Here is a 26,797-nt window from a genome sequence, read left to right as displayed (position 1 = left end):
CAGGTTCTTTGTAGCGTGCCTTCGGCCCCTAGCTGCAACCCCTTTCGTTCCTTTTACTCTACCTCCTATCATATTCTCTTTCTTCCAACTTACTTTCCACCCTCCCCTATTATTGATTCATAGTGCAACTGCGAGGTTTTCCTCCTGTTACACCTTTCAAACCTTTCACTGTTAGTTTCTCTTTCAGCTCTGAATGACCTCATAGGTCCCAGTGCTTTGCCTTTGGCCTAAAGTCTATACTGAATTCAATTCATGTAAAAAAACGCAGTTGAAGAAGCTTGAAACAGTACATTATATTTGAGTTGTGATCCTGACTCAGTTGGATTTTAGTTAAAAGAAAAAGGATAGCCATGGGCCGTGGCTGTGGCTAATTATATGGAGTTTTAAATCCAAAATGAAGCTCCGGGCCCAGACAAGTGTTATCGAAGTGATGCCAGTTTTGAGCATGAAGCAGAAGAAAGATAAATATTAGCAATGAGGACAGAGTATGCACAAACGGATAAAATAACGTTAGATGGAGAAAGAATTGAAGTTGAATTTTTCAAGTGCTTAGGAACAGTGATATCTATTACAGGTTTTCATGGTCTGGAATGTAATGAAAGACTAAAATGGCAATTCAATAAAATGGAGAGCCTAGTGTCATTATGTCATCCCCTTGAAATAATTAGAGTTAATTGAAACTATCCGTGAACGCAATAGATGAAAATTTAATTGTGGATGTTAATAGAAATTAGCATCAAATTCCGGTCCTATTTTAGTGGGTTATAGTGCTCGAATGTTCGTAAGATTTTGGCATAAGTTTTTTGCTCTTTTGAGAGAAAACTTTGAAAATATGAAAATTCAGGGATAAACCTCGTTTCTTTGGGAGTGCGGGAAGCCGTGTAATAATATGCCGCTATTAGTTTTCCTTCAAAGTTATAAAACGGCGTCCTCTGCGTTAATGGAGTCCAATAAAGGAACCAAAAAGTTACGGAAGTTATTTGGGTGCATATTTAGAAGCGTTTTAGTGTTCAAATACGGAAGTATACGTACATTGCATATTTAAAATATCGATTTAGGTTTTCATATGGGGTTCAGTATGTATATATGTATATGTATATGTATATGTATATATATATATATATATATATATATATATACAATGCATATAGTTTGTATATTTATGTATGTGTATATATATAGTATGTATATTTATGTATATATATATGCATATATATATATATATATATATATATATATATATATATATGTTTGTGTGTGTGCATATATATACTGATATATATATATATATATATATATATATATATATATATATATATATATATATATATATATATATGTGTGTGTGCGCGCGCATGCATGAACGTTCACAGACAAACATGTATGTCCATGTTTCATCTGTGCAGAGGTAACGATGGAGGTCAGTTCTGGCGAAATATTGCTTGGTTTTGTCAAAGAAAATATCATCTTCCATAGCACCCACCAAGGAAGAAACCGCCTAACGATTTTAGATTTTGTTATATATGTAATAAATAAGATGAGTGGATCACAGCAGCCAACTTACGAATTCACATCATCTACAAAATGGCCACCTTTTTTTTATGTAAAGAGTAGTTTACCAGACCACTCAGTTAAAAACAGAACTCTTCTAGGGCTGGCCCAAAGGATTTGTTAGTAGTTTTATGAGTGAAATTTGTTTGTAGTAAGTTAGATTTTATTTAAGATGCTACCGGTACGTATAGAATGGAAAGGATCACGTTGTTATGAAAGACCCAACCGTAACATACAGTTGAAAGATTTTAAGTTTTGTAATTACTACAGGTCAATGATTATTACACTGACTTTCGATTTGACTGTCAGCAACGCGTTCTTAACACGTTCACCATACCTCTGGTCTTCTGTTCATTGTTCTGGAACATATCCTTTCGTGTTTGCAATATGTATAGAAATGAAAAGGCAACAACTTTAAGGGCCGCCCAATGTTGGTAGAAGAGATTGGTAGTTGTGGATTCATGGTTATGCGTTTGAAAGGATGTTTTGTGTGGATATGTACATATGTGTATATATATTATATATATATTATATGTATATATATACAGTATGTGTATATATATATACTTGTGTGTATGCATAATTATATGCTTACACGTGTGTGTGCGTGTGTGTTTGTATGTGTGTGTGTGTGTGTGTGTGTGTGAGAGAGAGAGAGAGAGAGAGAGAAGTACGCAGGCGCTGTTTGGAATATCTGTCGCCACGATGCAGGAAATTGGCCTTTGGCAGGTATCCTGGAGAACCAGTCAACCTGGTGGGAATCCCCCTTCACAATCTCCGGCTATAGTACTAGTAGAATAAAAAAAAGAGGGGGTTATGGTTGAAAGGGCATAAAACTGATTAACGATTTTAATAAAAGCTCCGACGATGCTTTTTACAGCAAGTCCGAACGACGCCGTTGCTTGCAAAATCGACCAACAACTTTAATTTTTAGGATTCCATTTTCCTATATTGACCCATCCATTCTACTTGCTCTCGCACACTCTCTCTCTCTCTCTCTGTCTCTCTCTCTAGCTGCGGATCAATAGCTGGCATCCGGCCTTTATTGGGAGACACTGAACAAAATTATTCCCTTTTAGGGGCACAAACGCACTTACAGTTTGTGTTTGTTGCATATTCGTCAACTTCTGTTTATATCTCGAAATTAAAAACTTTTATCTTCAAAACTGTCGACTGACTGCCCCGGATATAATATTCTGCTTCGAAATATTTCAGCTTGTTAGCATCCTAAGAAAGGTGCCTGGTTGTTTAAGGGAAAGTGGGTTTAGAGGAGGCACTAAAATCTCCCAACAACGTTATTCCCCAAATCATATTCATCGTCATCATCAGAATCGCCTCCAAAGCAGTTGTGGTTTTATCTTTCACAGATCTCCACTCATCTCCAGCGCCTCTGCCCCCCACCCTCCCATCTCTCATAGCTCTCATTCAAGTAGGTGTAGGGCTTGGTCTCCCTCGCAGAAGGCCAGCCTACATTACCACGTACAATTCTCCCAGGGGATGTGCGAAGGACATGTCCAAGCCATCTGCGTTCCCTTTCATCTCATCTACGTGCGGAACTTTCGTAATGACCCTTATGGTATCAAATCTAATCATAATATAATAATAATATTAATTATTATTATTATTATTTTTAAAATATCCTTGTGCTGTGGGTGGCGTCATTTGTAGGTAACTTGCCGGATGTAAACTCCTGAAATATATGCTAGTATAGCACCAGCCCCAGTTTTTTTACCATGTCCTTAGGTTAGGTTAGCTTTGGTAAGGTTGAGTTAGGTTAGCGAAGATTAATTTGGGTGTGGGAAACATAATAAGATTATTTTCAAGATAATTCTGTCATTAGTTTTTAAGATATGGCGTCCCGCTTTTTTTAAGGAAAGGTCCCGGTACTTCGGTCTTGGGGAAAATACTGCCCGGACCTCCGAACAGTGAATTATGGACCGGATTATAATGGTAAACTGTTGCCCTTGTAACAGATCAGGAGTTTTGATTTAATCCTAATGATCTAGGAAACAAGCTCATATAGTATTATTGTCCTATCTCGATCGAAGTATTGTATCTTTTACACCTTCGATATCCAAGGGATATAAGACTGTTAAACACACATAATGAAGATACGATTTCATTCGTCGTTTTTGTGTATAATCTATAATGGCGACGCCAAAGGTTTGAGAATCCATCAGCCGTATCGGTAAATATCGTATTGAAATTCTATAATTGAGAAAGATTTGTATCCAGCGGAAAGGACGATGGAATGAGCACCTCAGTGAGGCATATATGTATGTATGTATGTATGTATGTATGTATGTATGTATGTATGTATATATATACATATATATATATATATATGTATGTATGTATGTATGTATATGTGTGCGTGTTTGTGTGTGTGAGCGCGCGCGCGCCGCACACACACACACACATATATGTACAGAGAGAGAGAGAGAGAGAGAGAGAGAAATAATAGTATAACTGACATTCTCAATGAAATCACCTAGCAGTAACATGTTTAACACTCCTGCACAACAAAAAGAAAATTATTGCCAATAAAAATGTTCAAAAATAACTTTAACGAGTCAGCTGTATACAGTCAAACATAAATACAGTTCATTGTATTTTCTGTATCCAAGTGTATGTAGACTCGTGTACCATCCAGCCGAAATCTGCAGCGAATGCTGAAACCATCCAGAAATTTGCATACTAAAAGCATATGAAGAATATCATCATTTTCGCGTTCAAGATTTTGTGACAAAAAAGCAAACGAGTATACTTATAAATGTATACCGTCGTGGAATTGGTTTTTAATTCTTAATGTACATTTAAAATCGGTTTTCTCTCTTCCGTCTTGTGGGTATTATATGTGAAAGTTTGCTTTTTTGTTTGAATATATCCACATCACGAATAATAGTAGTAACAGTTTATTTTATTATTATTATTATTATTATTATTATTATTATTATTATTATTATTATTATTATTATTATTATTATTATTATTGTGTAAATGATTCACCACGACAACACTTAAATCCTGACGTTTTCCATTCCTTGTGATTTTACTTGTTTATTTTTTATGGTAATGTTTTTTATGGTGTTAGGCTTATGGTGTGTGTTTATTTAGCAGTTAGGAAGGAATGTGAATTCCTTTGCTTAGACAAGAGAGAGAGAGGAGGAGGAGGAGGAGGAACGGGCAGTGGATGAGAGAGAGAGAGAGGCGGGAAGAGAGGGAAGAGGAGGAGGAGGAGGAACAAAAGCCAGTGAAGGAGAGAGAGAGAGAGAGAGAGAGAGAGAGAGAGAGAGAGAGAGAGAGAGAGAGGAGGGGGGAGGAGGAGGAGGAGGAACGGACAGTGAGAGAGAGAGAGAGATAAGGAAGGAATAATAACTATTGAGAAAGAAGGGAGAAGATGCAGTGAAAAATAGATAGAAATTCAGAGAGAGAGAGAGAGAGAGAGAGAGTATTTTAACGGTGAACTTTTTCTTTTGTTGGGCATGATTGCCAAGACGAAAGTTGTGCTGAAGTTATTAAACGTCATACCCCATTGCCTCAAACTTGACGCTTTCTTCTCGAATGAAGCTCTGAGATAGCGGCTCATTTTTCTTTTTCAATTATATTTCTAGAGTTAAAAGCTGTTTTAAATCGAAGTTACTTTGGTTCGATGTTTTACACATTCGATTAACAATTGTTCAGTGCTAGGTAAATAGATGCAAAAACTGTAAGATGCTAAAGAGCACACCATTAACATATATGCATAAGAGGGACGTTCAGAAAATGGCTGTACAGAGACCAAAGGTCCACACCAAACCATATAATCTCTTTCAAACTTTTCACCATATTTACGGTTCTCCATGAAGCAAGGGCCCGTGCTGTCATATGACCAGCTTAATCTAAAATAGACAGACAAAACTTGGTTGATTTCTTATGAGCGTATTGGAGTCGGTGAGTGAAGGTCGTGGGCTCCAACTCATTATCGAAAAATATTACCTCAGCTGACCTCTCTCGATGCGTTGACCTCTCCTTGTCTCTAGATCTTGGCTCCAATGATGTAGGAAGTCACTTTCTCGTTTATCACTGATGTGAATGAAGGCTACAATTGTAACAGTTCTTAAACCCCGCCCTCCCCAGCCTCTCCTAATATTAAGAAAGCGTAATAGTAACCTCCTGACTCATGTATGAGAAATGTAAAGTCACTTCTGTATTAGATCCTTACGTTACTCCTCCATGTTTTCACCTTTTGTGTAAGAGAACGAGCCCTGTTTTGCAACCTTTTCGTGATTTATTAAGTAATTAGTTTATTTTTTACCAGATTGTACTTCATCTGAAGCATCGGAGTAAAAGCGACGGAATTAAGTATCCGTTTATTTTCATTTTTTAAAATAACTGTTTGTCGTGCTAGAATTTTGTTTGTCATTTCTTGAGAAAATGGGACCAAATGAATGTTTTATGACAAACTGCTTGCGTCTTTATATTCCTTGTTATAAAAATTATTTTTCATACTGTTAATTTCGAAACTCTTTTTAACTTGACTTTTGAAGACCACAGCCATATTTGTATTTGAAATTTTTGTCAGATAACTATTTTTGTTATTTGGATAATAGGCAGTCCTTTGATCATTGGAAGGGTACATTATTAGCAATTGAAAATGCACCACATCTGAAGAGTTATTTTTTTTTGGGGGGGGGTGTCATTTAAACGGAAAAATAGAATTTATATTGGTCGAGATAATCAGTACACAGAACTACAAAAGTACCAAACTGGTTGCCAGTGGTGTTTCTTGGTCAGAAGAGTGGAATTTTGAGATGCTTTCAAGTTTCACATTTATAAAAGGTTTTAACTTAAATAATTTTTTAAAAATAGAAATATATATTTTTTTCAGCCGAATATTTTGTTATTGGGCCACAATTATTTTTTAGTAAGGTACAACAAAAATATTTGTGTGATACAAAAAAAAATTATAGAATTTGACCTATGATTTCAAATTGTGGGTCATCGAGTGATTTATTAAGTGATCTGACTTTTGACTTCATATCATGGGGGTCTAAATATATCAACAATTAAATAATTTTACCATTGACGTAATTTTATAAGTGCTTTGGTTTTTTTGAGAACGTCATTTTAAACCTCCTACTTTCTGTTAATGGATATTTTTTTTATTTTAGTAATGCGACATGTGTAAATTTATACGATGCTGAGGTTTCAGTGACGAGTCATAGCGACAGTTTTTTTTTTTTTTTTTTTTTTTTTTTTTTTTTAATTTAGAAATCGCTAGCTTCATCAGTGGCAAGAATACGGCAGTATGCACAGTTTTAAAATTATTTTCTAAACCTTAATAAGTGGGGTAGGAAGCCAGGAAATTTGATCCCGATACAAGGTAAAAAATTTACTTTTTCAAAGTATTTATTTATTGTTAATGATGGTTATGCTATCATAATTTATTTTTTATTGCATGTGCAGCAGTTTACGCTTTGTGAAAAGTGTAATGCGGATATCGTAGATATTCTATAATGAGACTCTTGAAGCTAATAGCTATTTATTATTATATATATTAAGTTATAGAAGTCAGTTCTCTAAAACCACAAGTAACGTCAAGTTAGACTTGCGGAGCTCGCTGGTTTAAATTTGTCGTGGAATATCATGACAATATAAGGACGCATAATAGGATTTGCTTGTAATATTAAATATGTAATTTAATTTGAGTAATCAGTGTTGTAAATTGATACACAAAGCTTCAGTCCTTCTATTGATTATAAAAAGATTAAATCATAATGTCAAATATATATATATAATCTGAAATATCAGTGTTGTAAATTGATAAACAAAGCTTTAGTACTTCTCTCGATTATAAAAAACATTTACTCGTCAAATATATAATTTCATTAGAGTGATCATTGTTGTAAATTGATAAACAAAACTTAACTTTCTCTAGACTTGAAAAAGATTAACGCTTAATGCAAATTACATAATTTCATTTGAAAGATCATTGTTGTAAATTGATAAACAAAACTTCAATCCTTCTGTCGTTTATAAAAAGATTTCCTTATAGGGTCAAATATATAATATTGCTTGAAAGACCATAAAAGATTTACGCATAATGTCAAATGTGTGTGTGTGTATATATTTATGTGTATATATATATATATATATATATATATATATATATATATATATATATATATATATATATATATATATATATATATATATATATATATATATATATATATATATATATATAATTTCACTTGAGTAACCAGTGTTGTAAACTGAAAAACAAAACTTCATCTCTGATCGGTTATTTCTTTCCAGTCGAGAGGGCCTCGACCGAGGTGGACATTCCCGTCACGGCCAAGATTCGCGTCTTTCCGGACGTGAAGCGGACAGTGGAATACGCCCGGATGCTGGAGGGAGCCGGAGCCTCGATGCTCACCGTCCATGGAAGAACCAGAGAGCAGAAGGGACCGCTTACTGGCTTGGCTTCATGGCCTCACATCAAAGCCGTCAAGTAAGCAATCTGAAGGGGAGGGGGAAGGAGGATGGGGAAGGGGGGAGGCACAGGTTTTATGGTGTGACGCTCCAGTGGTTACTGACGCTCAGTAGGCGCTTGGCGAGCTCGGATTCACAGCAAAGGCTGGAATTTCCTTTCACAGTATGGAATTTTGGGGAATTCCAGTTTTGGGTTTTTGGGAATGCGTTTGATGTGTTGTGTTCGTAATTATTTGCTTTGAGTAGTTTTTCAGACGGGTGCGTACATCGGTTCTTCCAAGTTAATCAGGAATTTAGTAAATTTTTTTATTTATTTTCAGCGTCAAGATAACGCTAATAGTATGGAGATATTTTTCAAGCGATCATTTAGGTAAGATGACCAGACTTGAATAATTAATGTTTTAAAAATATCTTGATTGTATTTTTATTGAATGTAATTGAATCCTTACTTTTATTGTAAGTGATTTTGGCCAGTCTTTAAGATTGTTGTTATTACAATATGTGCAGTATTGAAGAAAAATAGTTACCGGAGTAAACTGGTGTCAGGAAAAAGGCGTAACACTTGCAACCTCATCTGCAAATTAAAACTAATATAAAATTTAGGCCAGAGGCCAAGCGCTATGACCTATGAGGTCATTCACCGCTGTAAACAATGTTGAAGCAACTCTTAGGAGAGAGTGGAAAGTAAGATGGAAGGAAGGTAATAGTAACAGAGGTACAGTAAAAGGAATGAAATGGGTTGCGACTAGGGGCAGAAGGGACGCTGCAAAGAACCTTAAGTAATGCCTGCAGTGCACCGCATCAAATGAACTGACGGCGCTATCCTCCTACGGGGCACATCCGTAAAGAGTTGCTGAGAACCTTAAAGGCTCTATCAATCTGCCGCCTGCTCTAGTAAACGAGAAAAAAAAATCATATTTTTATTGATATGAACCTGATTCCATCATTTATTAGGGACTCAGACTGGGATATTGGGATACACTTTTTTTATTTATTTTTTTTTTATATCTTGATCTTTTATTTTGAAATTGGTTTTCCAAAGTGTTTTTTAGTAGTCATAACGTAGACTGAATCATCAGTACAATTAATTCTTATAACAAGATTTTTTTATTACAGGGTATATTCTAGGAACCATTTCAAGTCATTCTTTTTATTCAATTTTAAGATGTGCATTGAATATCTTCAACAGAACCAACAGATCTGTTTAATCTTATTTTATAAGTATTTATAGTATTCCAGTACTTCCTTTATTGGAATACTGTTCTCCGGTGTGGATGTTTGCTTCTGCCAGAGATTTACCTCTTTTAGACAGAGTGGTTCGTGGTGGTAGGTTTCTGCTTCCTAATAGTAGCAGTTATGACTTGGACCATCGACGGATGGTCTCTCGTTTGTCACTTTTTCATAAGTTATATTTCAACAGAGATCTTTCACATTCACAATTGATCCCTGAGAGCAACCAGATTTGCTGAACAGCAGCACCACTATGCAGTAAATGTGCCTCGCTGTCGAACTTCTCAGTTCCACAGATCCTTTATTCCTCACACCGTTGGACTGTGGAACAGCCTCCCAGAGGATGTCGTGCAATTGGAACTTCGGGAGTTCAAGCGAAAATGCAATGCAATACTACCCCAATACTATTCTCCGTGTATTTTAATACATTTTGTAAATATTTATTTTTTTTTTTCTTTTTTAATAAGTGGGATCTCTTCTTTCTGTATTCCCCTTTACTTCCTCTTGCTTCTTCCCAATGAACACCATATTCTTTGGAAGCTTCAATTTCAAGTCAATGGCCCCTTAGGTGGGCTTGTTCCATACGAATAGGTTTCTTCTACTGTATGCTAATTTTTTCTGGTGGAGCAGTAAAGAGAGCGATAGTTGGAGTAGCATAGTTGCAAGGATATTTGGCATACCATATACATGAAGGTAAAGCCTTTATACTTGTTCAGAAATAATGACTTGGTTGCAGGTTTCGTTCACGAGTGTGCTCTCCGAACATCTACACCTCAAACTTTCATACATTTTTATATCCTTACCTACACATTATGAGTCTGTGCCTAGCTAGTGAAGAAAATATTTTGTAATAGAACCAATTCCACTCTCCTCTGTTTTACGTATTTTTCCCCTCTCCCTGCCTTGTTCTTTTTATTTTCCTCAACCTGTAATTTTGGTTTCATTTTGGTACCACGCGGAATTTTTCCACTCTTTCTGTAATCGAATGAATTGTCGTTTAAATTTGTTCATTGGTGGCTTAATATTCGTAAATACTTGTGGATTTCCTTGCCAAGTAGTTTTGTCTGTATGCTGTAATAGTAGTTTTTTTTATTGCTGAAATGTGTTGATGATTGTGACTGAAGTTCCTAGCTATATTAGTATTTATTTACCTTGAAACGGTGCAGTTTACAAAAGTGCGTAATAAACTAGAATTTTTCAAATATTCCGTTTTAGATGGCAATATCATAGGGTCATTTTGAAAACTGGCGTAGAAAAATGTACAGTTATTATTTACGAAGGCCTTTGTAAATGGTTGATGTGAATGTGTTCATCTATCAGAATTTCCCATCAGATGAAGTAGACTACACGTGAATTTTCCACAAAATGATGTCGAATGTGCTTCTGTTTACCATTTGGGAATATTGCCCCTAGCGTTAGTGGCCTAGATCGAAGTGACACTGACGGGAAATTATTGATAATGCACTCACCATTTAATGGCCCTGTCTTTTGTTCTACCGTTGTTTGTCAAGTGATAGGGCTCTCTCTCTCTCTCTCTCTCTCTCTCTCTCTCTCTCTCTCTCTCTCTCTCTCTCTCTCTCTCTCTCTCTCTCTCTCTCGTTTTCATACAATAAAGTACAAAAAAGTAGCCAGTTTTAGTTCTGAAATTGTACTTTTTCCGCGAAATGATTGATATTAGTTAGTGAAGTTTTGCTCACAATTTATTCTCTTGATATTGCTTGTGAGGTCTAGCATTAAGTCATTCTCCAAAACCTTCATAATCAAGGGGGGAGGAGGTTGTTTCACATACACCCATCGAACGAGAGATAGTTCTCGCACGTCATAATTGATATGGAAAAATGTTGCTGATTTATCCCCATGTGCTTTGGAGGCTGTGTGAATAGTAAATTGGTGTAAGCATACTCTTTGGTTCTTTTACTATTTGCAAAATATTTGCTCCTGCACGTATATATATCTTAATATATAATGTATATGAATTTGTGGTATAGTTTCAAGGCCTTATCGATTAGGTTTTTTTAGCAGATCAGTGTTGTGAACACTTAATAAATTTCCAATGTCTCTTTCCTCTTCGTGTTCTACTTCTCATTATTATTATTATTATTATTATTATTATTATTATTATTATTATTATTATTATTATTATTATTATTATTGGTGAAGAAATCCACAGTGGTGTAGATTTAAATATATATTTTAGAAATAGAAAATTAAAATATGAAAACATATATTAACATCTGTACCACTGTGGATTTCTTCACCAATTTAGTGACTCATGCTGTTATTGTTATTATTATTATTATTATTATTATTATTATTATTATTATTATTATTATTATTATTATTATTATTATTATTATTATGTTTTCCGTTTCAGAGATGCGGTGAAAATACCCGTGCTTGCTAACGGCAACATCCAGTACTTCAAGGACGTGAAACGGTGCCTGGCCGAGACCGGAGTGGACGGGGTGATGAGTGCCGAAGGAAACCTTTACAATCCGGCCATTTACAAAGACCGACAGCCGCCGGTTTGGGAAATGGCCCTGGAATACCTCCATCTGGCCATTCAGTACCCCTGCCCCACCAGTTACGCCAGGGGACACGCCTTTAAGCTCCTCCATCACTGGTAAAGTGTCTTTGTGTCGGAAGAGCGTGTGGCTGCAATATTGCGAGTTAGTGATGGCAATAAGGTTCTTTATCGATGGTTTCAGAACGATGAATGGGCCGTATCTTTTAGTTTTATAGGTCATCAAAGGAACATTATAGATGGGCGTTCTCTTGATAGTGTCACATTTTCAGGTCCCTTGGTCCTGTCGTTTATAGTTTGGCTAAAGTTTCTATATCATAATTGTTTTTCAACAGGATCATTATGCCATTATTAGTGCGTAATGAATCACAAATCCTGATAGTAGTGGGTAGTGTAGAGTAAAGGGTGCCTTATGCCATCACAAGCCCTTCCTTAATGTGTGAAAGGGAGTAGGAAGCCTGGTGAGGACCTCTGGTTTTGGTAATCTACCATAGGCGCACCTAGATCCTGATCTCCAGTCTAGGACCTTTTCTCTCTCTCTCTCTCTCTCTCTCTCTCTCTCTCTCTCTCTCTCTCTCTCTCTCTCTCTCTCTCTCGCTGCTTTTCGAAATCTGATATTTTGTACAAATAATTACAGGATTAATTGCTAACTATACCATGTACTATAGTTTCCTTTTTTCTTTTTCCAGTTTCTGCATGTCGGAAAGCTACTTTTCGAAATCGGATATTTTGCACAAATATTCCAGTATTAATGGCTAACTATACCGTGTACTATAGCTTCGTCTTTTCTTCCTTTCTTTTCCCAGTTTCTGCATGTCGGAGAACTTCGACCTGAGGTACCGGCTGTCGAAGACTTCAACGGCCGAGGAAATGGTGGTGGTGGTGGAGGCCTTAAGAGAACGGATGATGCCCTACCACACCGGGGACAAACCGTGGTTGCCTGAACCAGGTCAGAAGCTACAAGCTCTCGTGTATTGTTCATTCGCGTATTGGTAACACCAACGCGACCTTCTATCTTCTCTATTTTCTAATATTGTTAGGGTACGCTTTTGAAAAGTATTTCCGTAAATCATCACGTTTATAGTTGTTTAAGTTTTTATCGTATTTTTCTGAATATATGGCCAAGGCTTGTAGTGGAAAGTGTATCCAAAGGAAATGAGCTGATTAACAGCTCTCCTAGGGCTGGCCCGAAGGATTAGATTTATTTTACGTGGCTAAGAACCAACTGGTTACCTAGCAACGGGACCTGCAGCTCGTTGTGGAATCCGAACCACATTATGACGAGAAATGAATTTCTATCACTAGAAATAAATTCCTCTAATCCTTCATTGGTCGGTCGGAGAGTCGAACGCTGGGCCAACAGCGCGCTAGCCGAGAGCTCTACCCACCCCTCCAATGTCCCCGACAGTAGAAAGACAAATATAGTCCATCATGAACAGATGGTACCAGGGCCAAAGAAGCAATGATAACTACGGCAACAGCACCAAAAATGTATAAAAATATTTTACAAGGGTCTAATGCAAGGAAAAGAGGAGAAGGTCCTTTATGAGAGTAATTATAAACACTGCAGTGTGACTACCCCCTGACCAAATAATATTAATTTAGTTATTTATTACAGGAACTTTTAAACAAGTTTTTTTGTTAATGGGGGAACAAACCCCCCTCCCCACACGATTGAAAAGATACGTAATATTGTACCCCTAATTGAATGCCAGCTTAATGGGAGCCTGAAAAATTATATAGGTATGCATTACACAACTCAAATGAAATTAGTATCATCCAAGAAGTCTTTAACAGATGGAGTTGATAAGTGCCACAAAAATCATTTGACTGCATCTTACTGCCTGCACTTTCACCTCCCAAAAACCCAGCAAATAAAGAAATAGACAAATAATATGGCGACAGAAGTTGGAGTTTCTCCCAAACCACATCCATAGAAACCACGAGAACTGTCTTGTATCAAATACAGGATCATGCAGCCTATACCCTTCAGCTGCAGAGAGCAGTTATCTGAAGGTCAAGGAGGCTGCGAGCGAAACAGTGTCATGTCAGACAAGAGAGCCCAACATACAGTTAAAATTTAATATACCAGCTGCCCACATACAAATGATACCACTGACCACACATAAATGCAGGCTTCGGTTTTCTTATTAATTCATTTGTGATCATGCTGAACGTAGACTTGCTGAAGCAGGAGTTTTGTTAAAAAAAAAAAAAAAAAAAACTACATTCTAAGTGGTTCGTTATATCTTAAGCAGACACTAAGTACTCTATCAGCAGGAGAAAAGCAAATTATAAGGGAAATAAAGAAGTTTACAAGACAAATGATGCACAAATTGTCATGATATTTAACAATACTCCTATGAGAAGAGCTCCTACCACTATACATGTTATTTTTATTATTTAAAAAAGTTCACATTTATATACAAAATAAATATTCATGTCTTTATCAGGTTTTGCAGTTTTTATAGAATGTGCAACTTCGACATTCATATGAATATACAACGTATAGGAGAAATGAACTCCCCACCTTTCCTGAACATTTTTGCATCCATGAGAAACTGTTTTCGTGCCTGGAGTCATTCTGTGAAGGCAATTCATAAGAGTTGGTCAACGAAGTGGAATATTAAAACCGGCACTTCCTTTGCTCATCAAACCGCCGAATCTTATTACCCCTCAGTCAGCATACTCAGAGGATATTTTGCATATTTTTGTCTCCGAACGACTAGAATTCCTGAATAGCAGAGCATTTAACATATCCTGAGAAATCCACATTGATGTAGAGTCAGCAGTAAAATGACTTGAAACACATTTCACTTAATTTTATTTTTCAGATTTTGAGTTAGGTAGATGTTGCTTTTCTAAGTGTAATATCTATTCAGAGAGTAAATATATTTGCGTCATTCTCTGTATTTCCGAGCTAGCAAGTTCATCAGATTTATTAAGGCTCATGCCATAAGGTGACCTCAGAATTATTGCTTTGGATCAGCAGATCGAAGCGGTGAATTTATAGCCAATTATTGGAGAGGAAAATAAAACTTTGGACGTCCCTCACATGAAGTAAGATTTGGCGGATAACAGGAAAGAGTAATGGTAACTGAAGTCCATTTTAAGATATCATTTGGTTAAAATCTCTCTGGGAAATAATTTTGGATGGTGTCATATAAAGAAAGAATGGCTTAGGGAACTACAGAGCTCGAGAAAGCGACGTAGATCAGGAAAAGAGAAGCCAGCATTAGATTTACTACTGTAATTTGAATGTGGAAAAATCACATATATATATATATATATATATTATATATATATATATATATATATATATATATATATATATATATATATATATATATATATATATATATATATATATATAATGTATGTATATTATATATATATATACACACATACATACATACATACATACTTAAACAATATAATAATCAACGAAATTTAATAGCATCACTAACACCAAAAATGAGACCATAATTAAATTTTGGATGACATGTGCTTGCTTGCAGTTGTACTCTGAATAGGTGACCAGCCCCATAGGTTCTATTGTCTGTTACGATTGTCGCTTCATCGTTATCTGCTTTCAGCTGCTTAGCAGAATTAGCAAGTGAGTAATACTTTCACTGAGTCAGGAGAGTGGTGAGCAGGGGAAGACATTTGAAGAGGTTGCTTTATCATATATTGGGGATACTGTCTGTATAATGTCTGCTCTATTGTAAGTGGACTTCCGCCGAACATTAGGAGATGGTTTGTCTCAGAATCGTCTCCTTCATCACGTATGACTCGGGTATGATACAGGAACCGCAGTTTTTCATAGAGTGCTACACTGTAATTGAGTATCTGCTCATGAGAAGTAGTTTTGGTGAATGTTAACAATACCAATCAAATAATTAGCCTCCCAGTGATTGCTTGGAAGAATCATTTAACACAATACCAGGCAAACAATCTTCTAGGTGATGCCGTCGTTTGAGCATTACCCTGTGATTGATTCATGGATGACGCAATACCTTGTAGAAGCTGATAATTTGCATTTACATCTTGCAGAGCAGTTACCTTTTGTCTTGTTCCTACTTATAAGATTGAACATGAATGACAAATAGTTTTTGTTTTTAGTACCTGTACTTGAAATTTCTCCCTGTAAGTGAATGACGCCACTTTCAAATAACTTCAGCAATACAGTCTGCTTCTTTTTTAACCGAATAATGTCAACTTCCTTGGAAATAAAGCCACAGGATGACGAAATTGCTTTAAAGCAGAAGAAGTAGAATGTTCAGAGGCACCTATTTCTATATAAAAAAAAAGCTGTAAGTCGTTCACTTGTTCCTAAATCAACTGAAACTGCTGGGGATTTATTGAGGGGTGGAGTTTTTTCAGATTAGTTCGGCATTCCTCAAGAGTAATGGCAGATCATCCCCGCTGCATGCCGAAAAAGAAAATCCTAGCCCATGGGGGGTGGGCAAGGCAGCCCAACTTGGCGCAGGTCCCAAGCCCAGATAAATAGAGGTGGGGTTGGAGTCAGGTTGGGCATGCGTCCTTAAACGTCTGCCTGACGGTATCTCTCCATTTTGAATTAAGTATACTCAAGAAATGGCTTCATAAACGAAAAATTTCCCTGGGAACGCTATGGGCCTTAAGATAACGACATACGGTAGACTTGTATATTTAACACAATTACAAGCATAAACATAATTACAAGCATAAACATAATTACAGGCATTTTCGTGATTGAGAACGAGTTTGCATAATCAAACATATTTAATTGTTTTGCCTTTATTGAAAGAATTTGCATATACTTCTGTTAAATATGACAGATATCAATTGAATTCCAAAGGCCTGTACTTTGTTCCCAAAAGTGGAAAGTGGTCTTACTGCATCATACGAGGTCCCTGAAAGTAAACACGTAAAACTAGTTGATGAAAAAAACAACTAAACAGTTTAAGAAAACTGAGGGAATGTAAAATTATTGAGATTCTTCGCAAATTAAAAGGCCAGTGGGACTTGCAATCGAAGTTACTCAGTGGACTGTGCAGTCAGAGGATTATCGAGAAATGTAATTTATATTGTTTTCCATTTTGCAATTTTCGTGCTATTGGGCAATTACTGTATATTGCATAAACTGTAACACAAGAGACTTTAATTTAACTGTATCTGAACCCATAATTATCTCCTGAAACTCGACTGTTTATGTATTTCCCTCACCTCCGTAAACTTTATGATGATGAAAATATTGCTTTAACAATCATTTCTAATGTGAATATATTATTTTACCATTCAGTTTTTTTAAATGACTAAATTGGCATTTTACCTATCATTCTGTTGCGACTAAAATATTCTACCAATCATTTCTTAATTATTCTTGAGGGGATTGTTTTTAATATATTCTCATTTTACTCTGTATTTTAAATAACTTCAGTTTTAATTTATACTCTGACTCTTATAACTCTAATACATATCATAATCGATTTCTTTTCATTAAAATTCCTAGAGAATTTTGTCTATTTAATCGCTACATCAATACCTTTCAGGTTATTAAACAACTAAAAACAATGGACATTCTTCCTCCCCATACCCATGAAATCCATCCGCTATCGGAAAATAAACAGAAATAACGACATTTCTAAATATTTTTTTTTACTTTCAAATGAACAGGAAGCGAACAGGCTCAGCTTCCGTATCCTCCCTGGATCTGTCAGCCGTACGTCCGCATTCCCCCCGAGGAGCACCTCAAGAAAATCCAGGACAGCCAGAAACGAGCCCAGGAAAAGAAGCAACAAGAAGATGAAGTGACCACCATGGACAGGTGAGAAATGAGTCTCCTCTTTCCATCCTTTCTCCCTTCTTTCTTCCTTCCTTCTTTCCTTCCCGTGCTGCTTTTGAGGAGCAAACCCTTGTAGGAGAGAGGAATATCCGTCTTGAGTCTTCTTACTCATTTTCGTTTGTGTGGTTCTCTTGTGTGCAACGATTTGGAAGTGGTGCGATATAGTGTGAATACATTATTATTATTATTATTATTATTATTATTATTATTATTATTATTATTATTACTTAAAAGACTGAAAATCCACGTACATTTTTCCCCTTTTTCATCAGTGATACTTCAGCTGGGAACGAAGTGGTGAAGAGACCCATCGTGGAAGACAGCGGAGAAGGAAACCTTTCTAAGAAGAAGAAGAAAAAGATGGCCAGGAACCCCAACAAGAATTTTGATCAGGGAAACGACGTGTACGAAAAATGTATCTGCAAGAACCCGAAGGTAATCCCTTTCATTTCTCATTTCTTCCTTTTTGCTCTTTGGAAGAAGAGGAACATTTATATATGAGAATTTTGAAAGAAGCAGTGTTGAAGGCGACATCAATGCAAATGCATGTGGCAAGAAAATAGCTGTCGACCCTAATATATGCGCAGGAAAAGGGTTGTTTATTGATAAATTCATCCAAGAAATACATTTCTAAAGTAAAAAATTCTCTCTCTCTCTCTCTCTCTCTCTCTCTCTCTCTCGCTTCCCTATGTGTGAGTGAAAGTGTTTTCTATTGTTCCCTCTTAGCCAGTAAATTAGGGGAGGGAATTAATCCGCCTTTGGGTTTAGGTCTGTAGTGTTTGGTCAGAGTAAGAAGAGCGACGATACTATAGCTTTTGTGATGTTGCTGTTGTCCTAAACCAAACAATGGTTTGTTTACAGGCCGACCCTTTTTTCCTGTCTCTATTCCACCACTCAGTGATCTTCTCTCTCTCTTTCCTCTCCCGCACCTTGATATCTCATTTACTTGGTAAGAATTGTTATTATATATACTCTGAAAACAGTGCTTCATGAAAGTGGCAGGTGTGACGCTTCACTAGTCTTTGGCTTTGATCTTTTTTTGGTCGTTTGATGCAGCGTTTGTTTGTCCTGGCTGATTAGGTAGAATGACTCATGTTTTACAAGAACGCTGATCCCGGTGTTTACATTGGTAAGCGAAATGGCAGTGCCGATCAGTTCCTTCTACTTTCCAGTTTTCAATTTAGATTATGGTGTCCTTTAACATGTTTTTTTCTACCATGGTTTCTCCATTCATTAACATTAATATTCTCCTCGTCCTCTCTTAGTTTCTGGAAGCCCCATTTCTGCTCTTATTAAGTTCAGGTGGGACCCTTTTTGTCAGTAGTTTTTTTTTTTTTTTTTTTTTTTAAGAACTTCTGGGTCACAGTTGTTTTTAATAGGTAGACTTGTGTCCAGTTTTGTTCTTGGTTATGAAATTTTTGCATCCTTTTAGTTCCTTGTACACAGAGTTTCTTTTTCCATTCTATGTATTGCATCATATTCATGTTTACCTGTCATTTGTGTTCCTCCATGTTTTCGAACTTTCAGTGGTATACTGCTATGGAAAGTCTGGTCTCTTAGATACAGTATTTCGATTTCATGTTATCTATTGTGATGTATGTCAGAACTCATTCTGAAAACAACAGAAAAAATATTACCTCGAACGAGGTTTGATTAGGGATATGTATGAGTGTCTGCCAACTGTGACACGTTCAACAGTAGTGGCACAGTTAATAATATAGCACCTGGCACCCTTGTGTAGTGTTATCTAAGATACCCATATTTCTTAAATTTTGGGGTGTGCGTTCCCCTAAAATCAGTATCTTTTGTCATATTTTGAAATATTTTTCAGGTGAGATTATGTAATGCTGTCAGTTCCGACGGTTATAGTATGTGTTTTTGAAACAGTTTTATACCAGTCTCCATCTTTCCACTGCTGTTTTACGTTGACTGAAAAATGATTCTTTAAGCCCTTACACAAGTACGATGAATTAGATTATTGCTTTACACAAGTTTAATTCGATTATTGCTTCCTTACAGCCAGTAAGCTTACAAGAAGTTGCTAGGCATTCGAGAGGCCCTTTTAGGTCAAAGTAGTTTCGTCCCGGAGAACCTTGACAGTGGATAAGATTCTAGACTTGTTCAAATTAGTTTTAGTAAATAAATAAATTAAAGAAAATGTGAAGTAAGTGATCAGGTACAGGAAGGGAGCTCGGCTCCAAAACTGGGAGAAATGAGCGTGCCCAGTGTTTGAGAAATTGGGTTATTTGGCTACTGCCTAGCACATGGCAATTAATATGGCACTCGAGATGACCCATCAGCCAAAAATGGAATTACAGATACCCAAGGTAATTAAAGTATAAATCAAAGGAGGGGATGTCTTGTCTGCAGTTGAGCTCTTTGGGCTTTAGTTTTGCTTAGCATCTTGATTCACCTTCTTCAACATGAACATTTTTACATCAGCTTTCCCCTTTTAGTTTTATGTAAAAGAAAACTGTTGTGCCGGCTTTGTCTGTCCGTCCGCAGTTTATTCTGTCCGCCCTCAGGTCTTAAAAACTACTGAGGCTAGAGTGCTGCAAATTGGTATGTTGATCATCCACCCTTCAATCATCAAACATACCAAATTGCAGCCCTGTAGCCTCAGTAGTTTTTATTTTATTTAAGGTTAAAGTTAGCCATAATCGTGTTTCTGGCAACGCTATAGGATAGGCCACAACCGAGCCGTGGTTAAAGTTTCATGGGCCGAGGCTCTTACAGCTTTATACCGAGACCACCAAAAGATAATTCTATTTTCGGTGGCCTTGATTATATGCTGTAGCGGCTGTACGGAAAACTCGATTGCGCCGAAGAAACTTCGGCACATTTTTTACTTGTATGGTGTTATACATGAAATGAGTTACGCGGACTTTTTTTTTTTTTTTTTTTCTTTGCACGAACTCCTGTCAGATCAAGGTCTAGATCTAGGCTTTTTTATTTCCATGATTTCATGGGCCTTCATACAGGTCTTTTTACGCATATCGAATCTACCTTAACCTTTGAAATTTGTCTTTTTTTTTTCCAGCATCTTGATGCCACTTCTCCGCTAATTCCTCATTCGTAATACCATCTTTCTGCCTTATTCTGGCCATGAATTCTAACATTCTGTGGTCACACCTTTTCAAAATCTCTTTCATGTTCCTCGTCATTGCCCATGCTTCTGCATAGAGGACTACAGACCTTACGTACCCTTTGTAAGTCCTTGGTCTTTCTACTAATGGGACATTTTCACTTACCAGTAGTCTAGCTATTTCTCCCCATTTCATCTATGCTGCAACTAGTCTCATACTGCCTTCCCAACTCCGGCTTGACAGAATAGCGTTTCCCCAAGGTAACAGAAATGTGCTACCCCTTCAGACCTGCCTATCTATCGCAACATGGTTCTGAACTCGCTTCTGTTGAACATTTGCTCTATGCATACTTTGTAATCCTGAGAACCTTTTGTGGCAGCACCTGTTAAACTCGGTACACAGTACAGAGTTTACCTCATATCTTTCCCACAGCAACTACCTCTTATATCGTTCCCACAGCAACCATACGGCCATGTTCTTAGTTGTACCTTTTTCTTTGCTTCATTTCCAGTCACCATAAGATCTGTTTTTCTTCCATTGTATTGTTATATTGTTAGTAGTTTTTTTGATAATGTATGTTTTTATAATTTTCACAAGCTCTGTTGATCACCTTTTCACACCCATCACCTACTATATAGCTATGGGTGAATGAAGAGAAGTTTCTAGTAGCTAGTATGCCCAGTTTCATGTCTGGAAGCATACTGGACTGAGTTGATGTGCTGTGCTTGGGTATTTCAAGCAAAACCTTAATCACAAGATTCCTGAAACATTCTGATATTGGCTGGTATCCATGTGATGTCAACAGTGCAATATGATTAGAAACAGCATGTCTCCAAATATAACATATTGGGAAACCAGTTCTTTCTGTGTAACCCACATACTTATTTTACCGACAATTTGCATGTCATAATTCACCAGTTTCCACAGATCACTTTTTGGTGCTATATTAGATTTTAATTATTGTGACTGGCTCTCTTTTCACCATCTTTCTGTGCCTTACTATTTAATTAGCTTACAGAAATCTGTGTTGCCTAAAGTATGCTTCATATAACAGCACAGTCCTTTTCTTTGATGCTGTACATACATCTTGATAAAATCGGTGTTTCAACTTCTCCCTCGAGTGTTTTTAGCTTCTCTGTGTGCTTCTTATACATTGTGTCCAGTGCTACACTGGACAGAGAAGCACCGAGAGGTGCATGGGCTAAGGCAAACCCAAACCTTGCACTCTCTGACTCAGTTAAAAAGTCACCAATCAAGCAGAGCAGAGTAGCAGCAGAGCAGCACTAACCCCAGACCATGCACAGTATGACTCAACTCAGCAGTCCAAGCTAGTGTATCACACAGGCGTATGGCCCTGCTCGTAATAATGGTAGGACTGATTGTGAGCACATCCCAGGATGTACTGATATAGCTGCAGGGAACTTTGATAGCCTGTAATCCAGGGAAGATAGGATTCTTTCCCATGTGCTTCCGCAGAAACATAAGCACAGGAAGAGCAATGGTTGGTATTCCTATCCTGAAAAGAATGTGCACGTTACCAAGAACGACATTAATCACGCACTGGGACAGAGCATCAGCAAAGCATGCAGTGGAGATCAGTGACAAGCCGACTTTTATACAACCACTCACAACGTCCACCTGCACCTTCAGACTGGCATTGTGATGACTGTCGCGCCCAACAGAAGAGCTGCAGCTGTGAGAAAATTTCCATCCTTCTCACGAAGTGTTGCTTTAGAGGCTCTTTCTCATGCTTCTGCTGATCCTAAGGTGAGGTAAACGACGAAACAGATGATAAGGAATAGAAAGATGATGATGTGGAAAAGGTAAGTAGAAGTTTTACTGACCTCCCCCAACCACGGGACCCCTCATCCTTCACCAAACCTGCCTAGGAAAAGCTCAGGGCAGACATCCCCAAGGGAACAGGAACAGAAGCTGCCAGAGCATCTTTAGTACACTTGGACTTCTGGGAGGAAGCCATGTTAAAGCGATGTCTTCCGCGACTGATCTGGTAAGGGAACTTCTAGGTCGAAGACAAATGATCCAGAAAAGCAGAGAAGGTTACATGCCTTCAGCAACTTTTTTTTTTTTTTTTTTTTTTTTTTTTTTTTTCATAGAAAGTTATGGAATTACGTCCAGGACAGGGAAGGTATGTTTGAAAGACACCGACAGATATTCAGAGTAAAGGTTTTTATTATTTGAAAATACTTTTTCATATATTAATTTTGAAAATACTTTTTCATATATTAATTTTAAGTCTTTGCTCCTTATTTATTATTGACACTTCTGTTCATCCACGTTGCTCCGTATTTATCATTTTACACTTCTATTAATCCACAATTGAATGGAATTTATTTACATTTTTAACCGTAATTAAAGCACTTAATTGCAATTATCAAATGTCACAATTGTTTCGTTTAAATGTCATCACAATCAGCCCTCGACTGGGTTCCGACTTTTCAGACCCCTCTTCTTCTATCATAAATCTGGGTAAAGGAATTTCAGTTATATTGTTCTTTCATGCATGAATCGGCGTAAATTGCACACGAGGTGTAATGCAATACGTTCCATCTTGCATACCTCATGTTTATTCGAAAGTTTATTTCTCTGTCTAGTTTGCAACATTACATTGTTTTTCGTAAAAAGGCTCCCGACATATATTTCGTAAAAATAATCCCCTAATTCCTCTCTCTCTCTCACTTTGATATATGAGAGAGAGAGAGAGAGAGAGATGCATATTCGGGGGTATTTTGCTTGTTGGCAGTTGTCCTCCCTTGCCGTATGGTTATCAACATTCCCCCCCCCCCTCCCACAACACCCTCTTTGTGTTCCCTCGTCTCCCATCCATTTTCTTCCCCTTTCCCCTTATCACCTCCCCTCTTTACATACGACTCATTTGCCTTTCATGATATTTCCTGTCATTTTTCACCTTTCCCCGAGGGTCTGAATTATTCCTCGTGATGGATATGGGATGAGGTGGTGTGTGTGTGTGTGTATACTGTATAATTATATATATATATATATATATATATATATATATATATATATATATATATATATATATATATATATTGTGCTGTTCTCGAGAAGGTTCATGCCCTTTTCTTCTACCTTGGCTTTTTTCCAATATGGATTTTTTTATTTACAGGTGGTGAACTCAGTGTGAAAGGCTGTGTAGTCTCAAAATGAATTTTAATCCTCAGATTCTATGTTTAAGTATATTGTTTTATAACTTAATTTTCTTGAGGGTTTAGTGCTTTTTGCTAGCGACAAGATTCTTTACTGTAAATTCCGTGAACTGCTTGCAACTCTTGCTCTGCATTGTTTATTTTGTCAGCATGAACCCATACGAAAAAATCAAGTCATTAAATATCAGTTTTTAAACCTAGTTTCTTTGGATTTCATACTGTTAGGTGAGGTTATCTGATACTGTCAAGCACAGTCATTTGTGGAATTTATACTTGTACATTTTCTTTGTATATTCCTATGATGATTTTGTTGCTAGTGATTGCAAAGGCCAAAACCAAACACTTTCATAATTTGCACTCTTGTATGTCGTGCCTTAGAGTTTATCCACACCACAGTAACTACACATCATAAACATGACAGCAACATATTGCATACACATCGCAGATAGGTTTAAAGCAAGTCAACGACTGTAAAGGCAGAACGAATCTTTGGCTGGATAATCATATGAACTGGTTAGCCAGTCGAAGTCGTTCACATGCATCCAATTTAATTGGGATGTGTTTGTATGTGATAAGTTGCTGATGTGTTCACGACGTGTTTTACTGCAGTGTGGATGCTCCCTTGCATTGACTTCCTGCCTTTTAACGACTGTCTTTCTTTTGGCAGGGTGGACGCTGTGTTCATAGCATGTGCCGCGCTTGCTGCAAAACCAAATGTTACACGGAGGGCCTCGACTGTTCCGGCCACCGAATCTTGGTGAAGACTAAGCGCGAGAAAGCAGCCATTTACTATGGACAACAAAGGGCCCTTCGAGAACAGGAGGCAGAAGAACAGCGAAAACAGGCTTTCGGAGAGGATAACTGCATAGCCTCGGAAGAAAACGGGAATGTGAATGGCCTGGGAGACCCCCTAGAAAACGGCATAGACACAGATGCCACGAAACTCTTGGAAAACAGTTGCATATCTGATCTAGGCGAAGTTACTAAACGTGAGAACTCTCAGGTTTGCGGTGCCGATTGTAAAATTGTAGAACAGTCCACCTGACAATATTTTGTTACACGTCACGTCGGTAGGCTGTGATGAGGATTGTTATTTTATTACAAGTATACTGGTTTTAGCATGGTTTTTAAATGTCCTTTTAGTCACATCGGAAATAACCATACCATTGTGAAGAAAATATTTCTTTTATTAACAAGGCAATGCAAGAGTCATGAGGCTGTAACAGGTCAGTACAATCATTACAGAAAGTTTATTACATTTAAAGCTACCACGCTCCTCAAAATGCTTTAATTAGAGAGCTACAGTTCCTGAAGATTGTACGAATTGCCGCCCTCTCTCTCTCTCTCTCTCTCTCTCTCTCTCTCTCTCTCTCTCTCTCTCTCTCTCTCTCTCTCTCTCTCTGTACGAATTGCCGCCCCCCCCTCTCTCTCTCTCTCTCTCTCTCTCTCTCTCTCTCTCTCTCTCTCTCTCTGTACGAATTGCCGCCCCCTCTCTCTCTCTCTCTCTCTCTCTCTCTCTCTCTCTCTCTCTCTCTCTCTCTCTCCAACTGACGGAAAAAGCCCATGAGAAAAAGTAAGTATACCTTAGTTTAACCAGACCACTGAGCTGATTTTAACAGCTCTCCTAGGGCTAGCAGCTAATATTGACATGAATAGGGAAAATCAATGAACAAGGACTTGGATATAAACAAAATTACTCAAGCTTACAGGTAGGAAATAAGATCGAAATAATTTACAGTAAAACAAGGAATGAAGTTCCATGAAAAGGCAAAAAGTACTTAAAAACTTTTAATTCCTCAGCTGTCCTTATTAGCTCATAGTCGACTGACGACCGGTTACGTTCTTAACCAGGTAAGGCAACCTCACCAAGTAAGGCCTTACCTCACCAAGTAAGAAAGTAAACACAATGAGAGGAAAATTAAGATAGGCAACCATCAGGTAAGAAAGTCGACACGACGGAAGAAAAATTGAAACAGGCAACCCCGTCAAGGAAGAATAAAACAAGACGAAAGGAAAATTAAAATAGGCAACCCCATCAAGTAAGAAAGTAAACACGACGAAGGAAAATTAAGATAGGCAACCCGTCAAGTAAGAAAGTAAACACGACGAAGGAAAATTAAGATAGGCAACCCCATCAAGTAAGTAAGTAAACACAACATAAGGAAAATTAAGATAGGCAACCCCATCAAGTAAGAAAGTAAACACAACAAAAGAAAAATTAAAATAGGCAACCCCGTCAAGTAAGAATAAAATATGACAAAAGGAAAATTAAGATAGGCGACCTCATCAAGTAATACAGTAAACACAAGAAAAAATTAAGATAGCCAACCCCGTCAAGTAAGAAAATAAACTCAACAAAAGAAAAACTAAAATAGGCAACCCCATCAAGTAAGACAGTAAACATGGTGAAAGGAAAATTAAGATAAGCAACCCCATCAAGTTAGAGAGTAAACATGACAAAAGGAAAATTAAGATAGGCAACCCCAACAAGTAAGAAAGTAAACACGAGGAAAGGGAAATTCAGACAACCTCATCAAGTAAGAAAGTAAACACGACAAAAGGAAAATTAAGATAGACATGACAGGGAAAATTATAGGCAACCCCGTCAAGTAAGAAAGTCAACTCAATGAAAGAAAAATTAAAATACCCAACTCCGTCAAGTGAGAAAGCAAACACGTTGAAAGGAAAATTAACATAAACAACCCCATCAAGTAAGAAAGTAAACGCAACGAAAGGAAATTTAAGATAGGCCACCCCATCAAGTAAGAAAGTAAACACGACGAATGGAAAATTAAGATAGCCACCCTATCAAGTAAGGAAGTGAACACGACAAAAGGAAAATGAAGATAGGCAACCCCATCAAGAAAGTAAACACAACGAAAGGAAAATTAAGACAGGCAACCCCATCACGTAAGAA

At 37.1% G+C, this 26,797-nt stretch overlaps 2 protein-coding genes across 7 annotated transcripts in view; one reads left to right on the top strand and one right to left on the bottom strand.

Annotated features, from left to right (window-relative positions):
• Window positions 1–24,998, top strand: part of Dus1 (Dihydrouridine synthase 1) — a 592,604-nt gene extending 567,606 nt beyond the window's left edge. For all 6 annotated transcript variants that reach the window (XM_067082566.1, XM_067082568.1, XM_067082570.1 and 3 more), the window contains 6 exons: window positions 7,852–8,047; window positions 11,633–11,881; window positions 12,589–12,731; window positions 17,441–17,591; window positions 17,882–18,044; window positions 24,548–24,998. In XM_067082566.1, coding sequence (XP_066938667.1) covers window positions 7,852–8,047; window positions 11,633–11,881; window positions 12,589–12,731; window positions 17,441–17,591; window positions 17,882–18,044; window positions 24,548–24,925 — 1,280 coding nt within the window. In that variant the 3' untranslated portion in view covers window positions 24,926–24,998. The remainder of the gene's footprint in view (window positions 1–7,851; window positions 8,048–11,632; window positions 11,882–12,588; window positions 12,732–17,440; window positions 17,592–17,881; window positions 18,045–24,547) is intronic.
• The window catches only part of LOC136825745 (uncharacterized), a 69,802-nt gene continuing 59,545 nt past the window's right edge, over window positions 16,541–26,797 (bottom strand). Inside the window, exon 3 of the mRNA XM_067082571.1 lies at window positions 16,541–16,677. Coding sequence (XP_066938672.1) covers window positions 16,562–16,677 — 116 coding nt within the window. The 3' untranslated portion in view covers window positions 16,541–16,561. The remainder of the gene's footprint in view (window positions 16,678–26,797) is intronic.

Source organism: Macrobrachium rosenbergii, chromosome 39 (assembly GCF_040412425.1).
Source record: "Macrobrachium rosenbergii isolate ZJJX-2024 chromosome 39, ASM4041242v1, whole genome shotgun sequence".
NCBI lineage: Eukaryota > Metazoa > Arthropoda > Malacostraca > Decapoda > Palaemonidae > Macrobrachium > Macrobrachium rosenbergii.
This window is presented reverse-complemented; position numbering and strand designations above follow the sequence as displayed.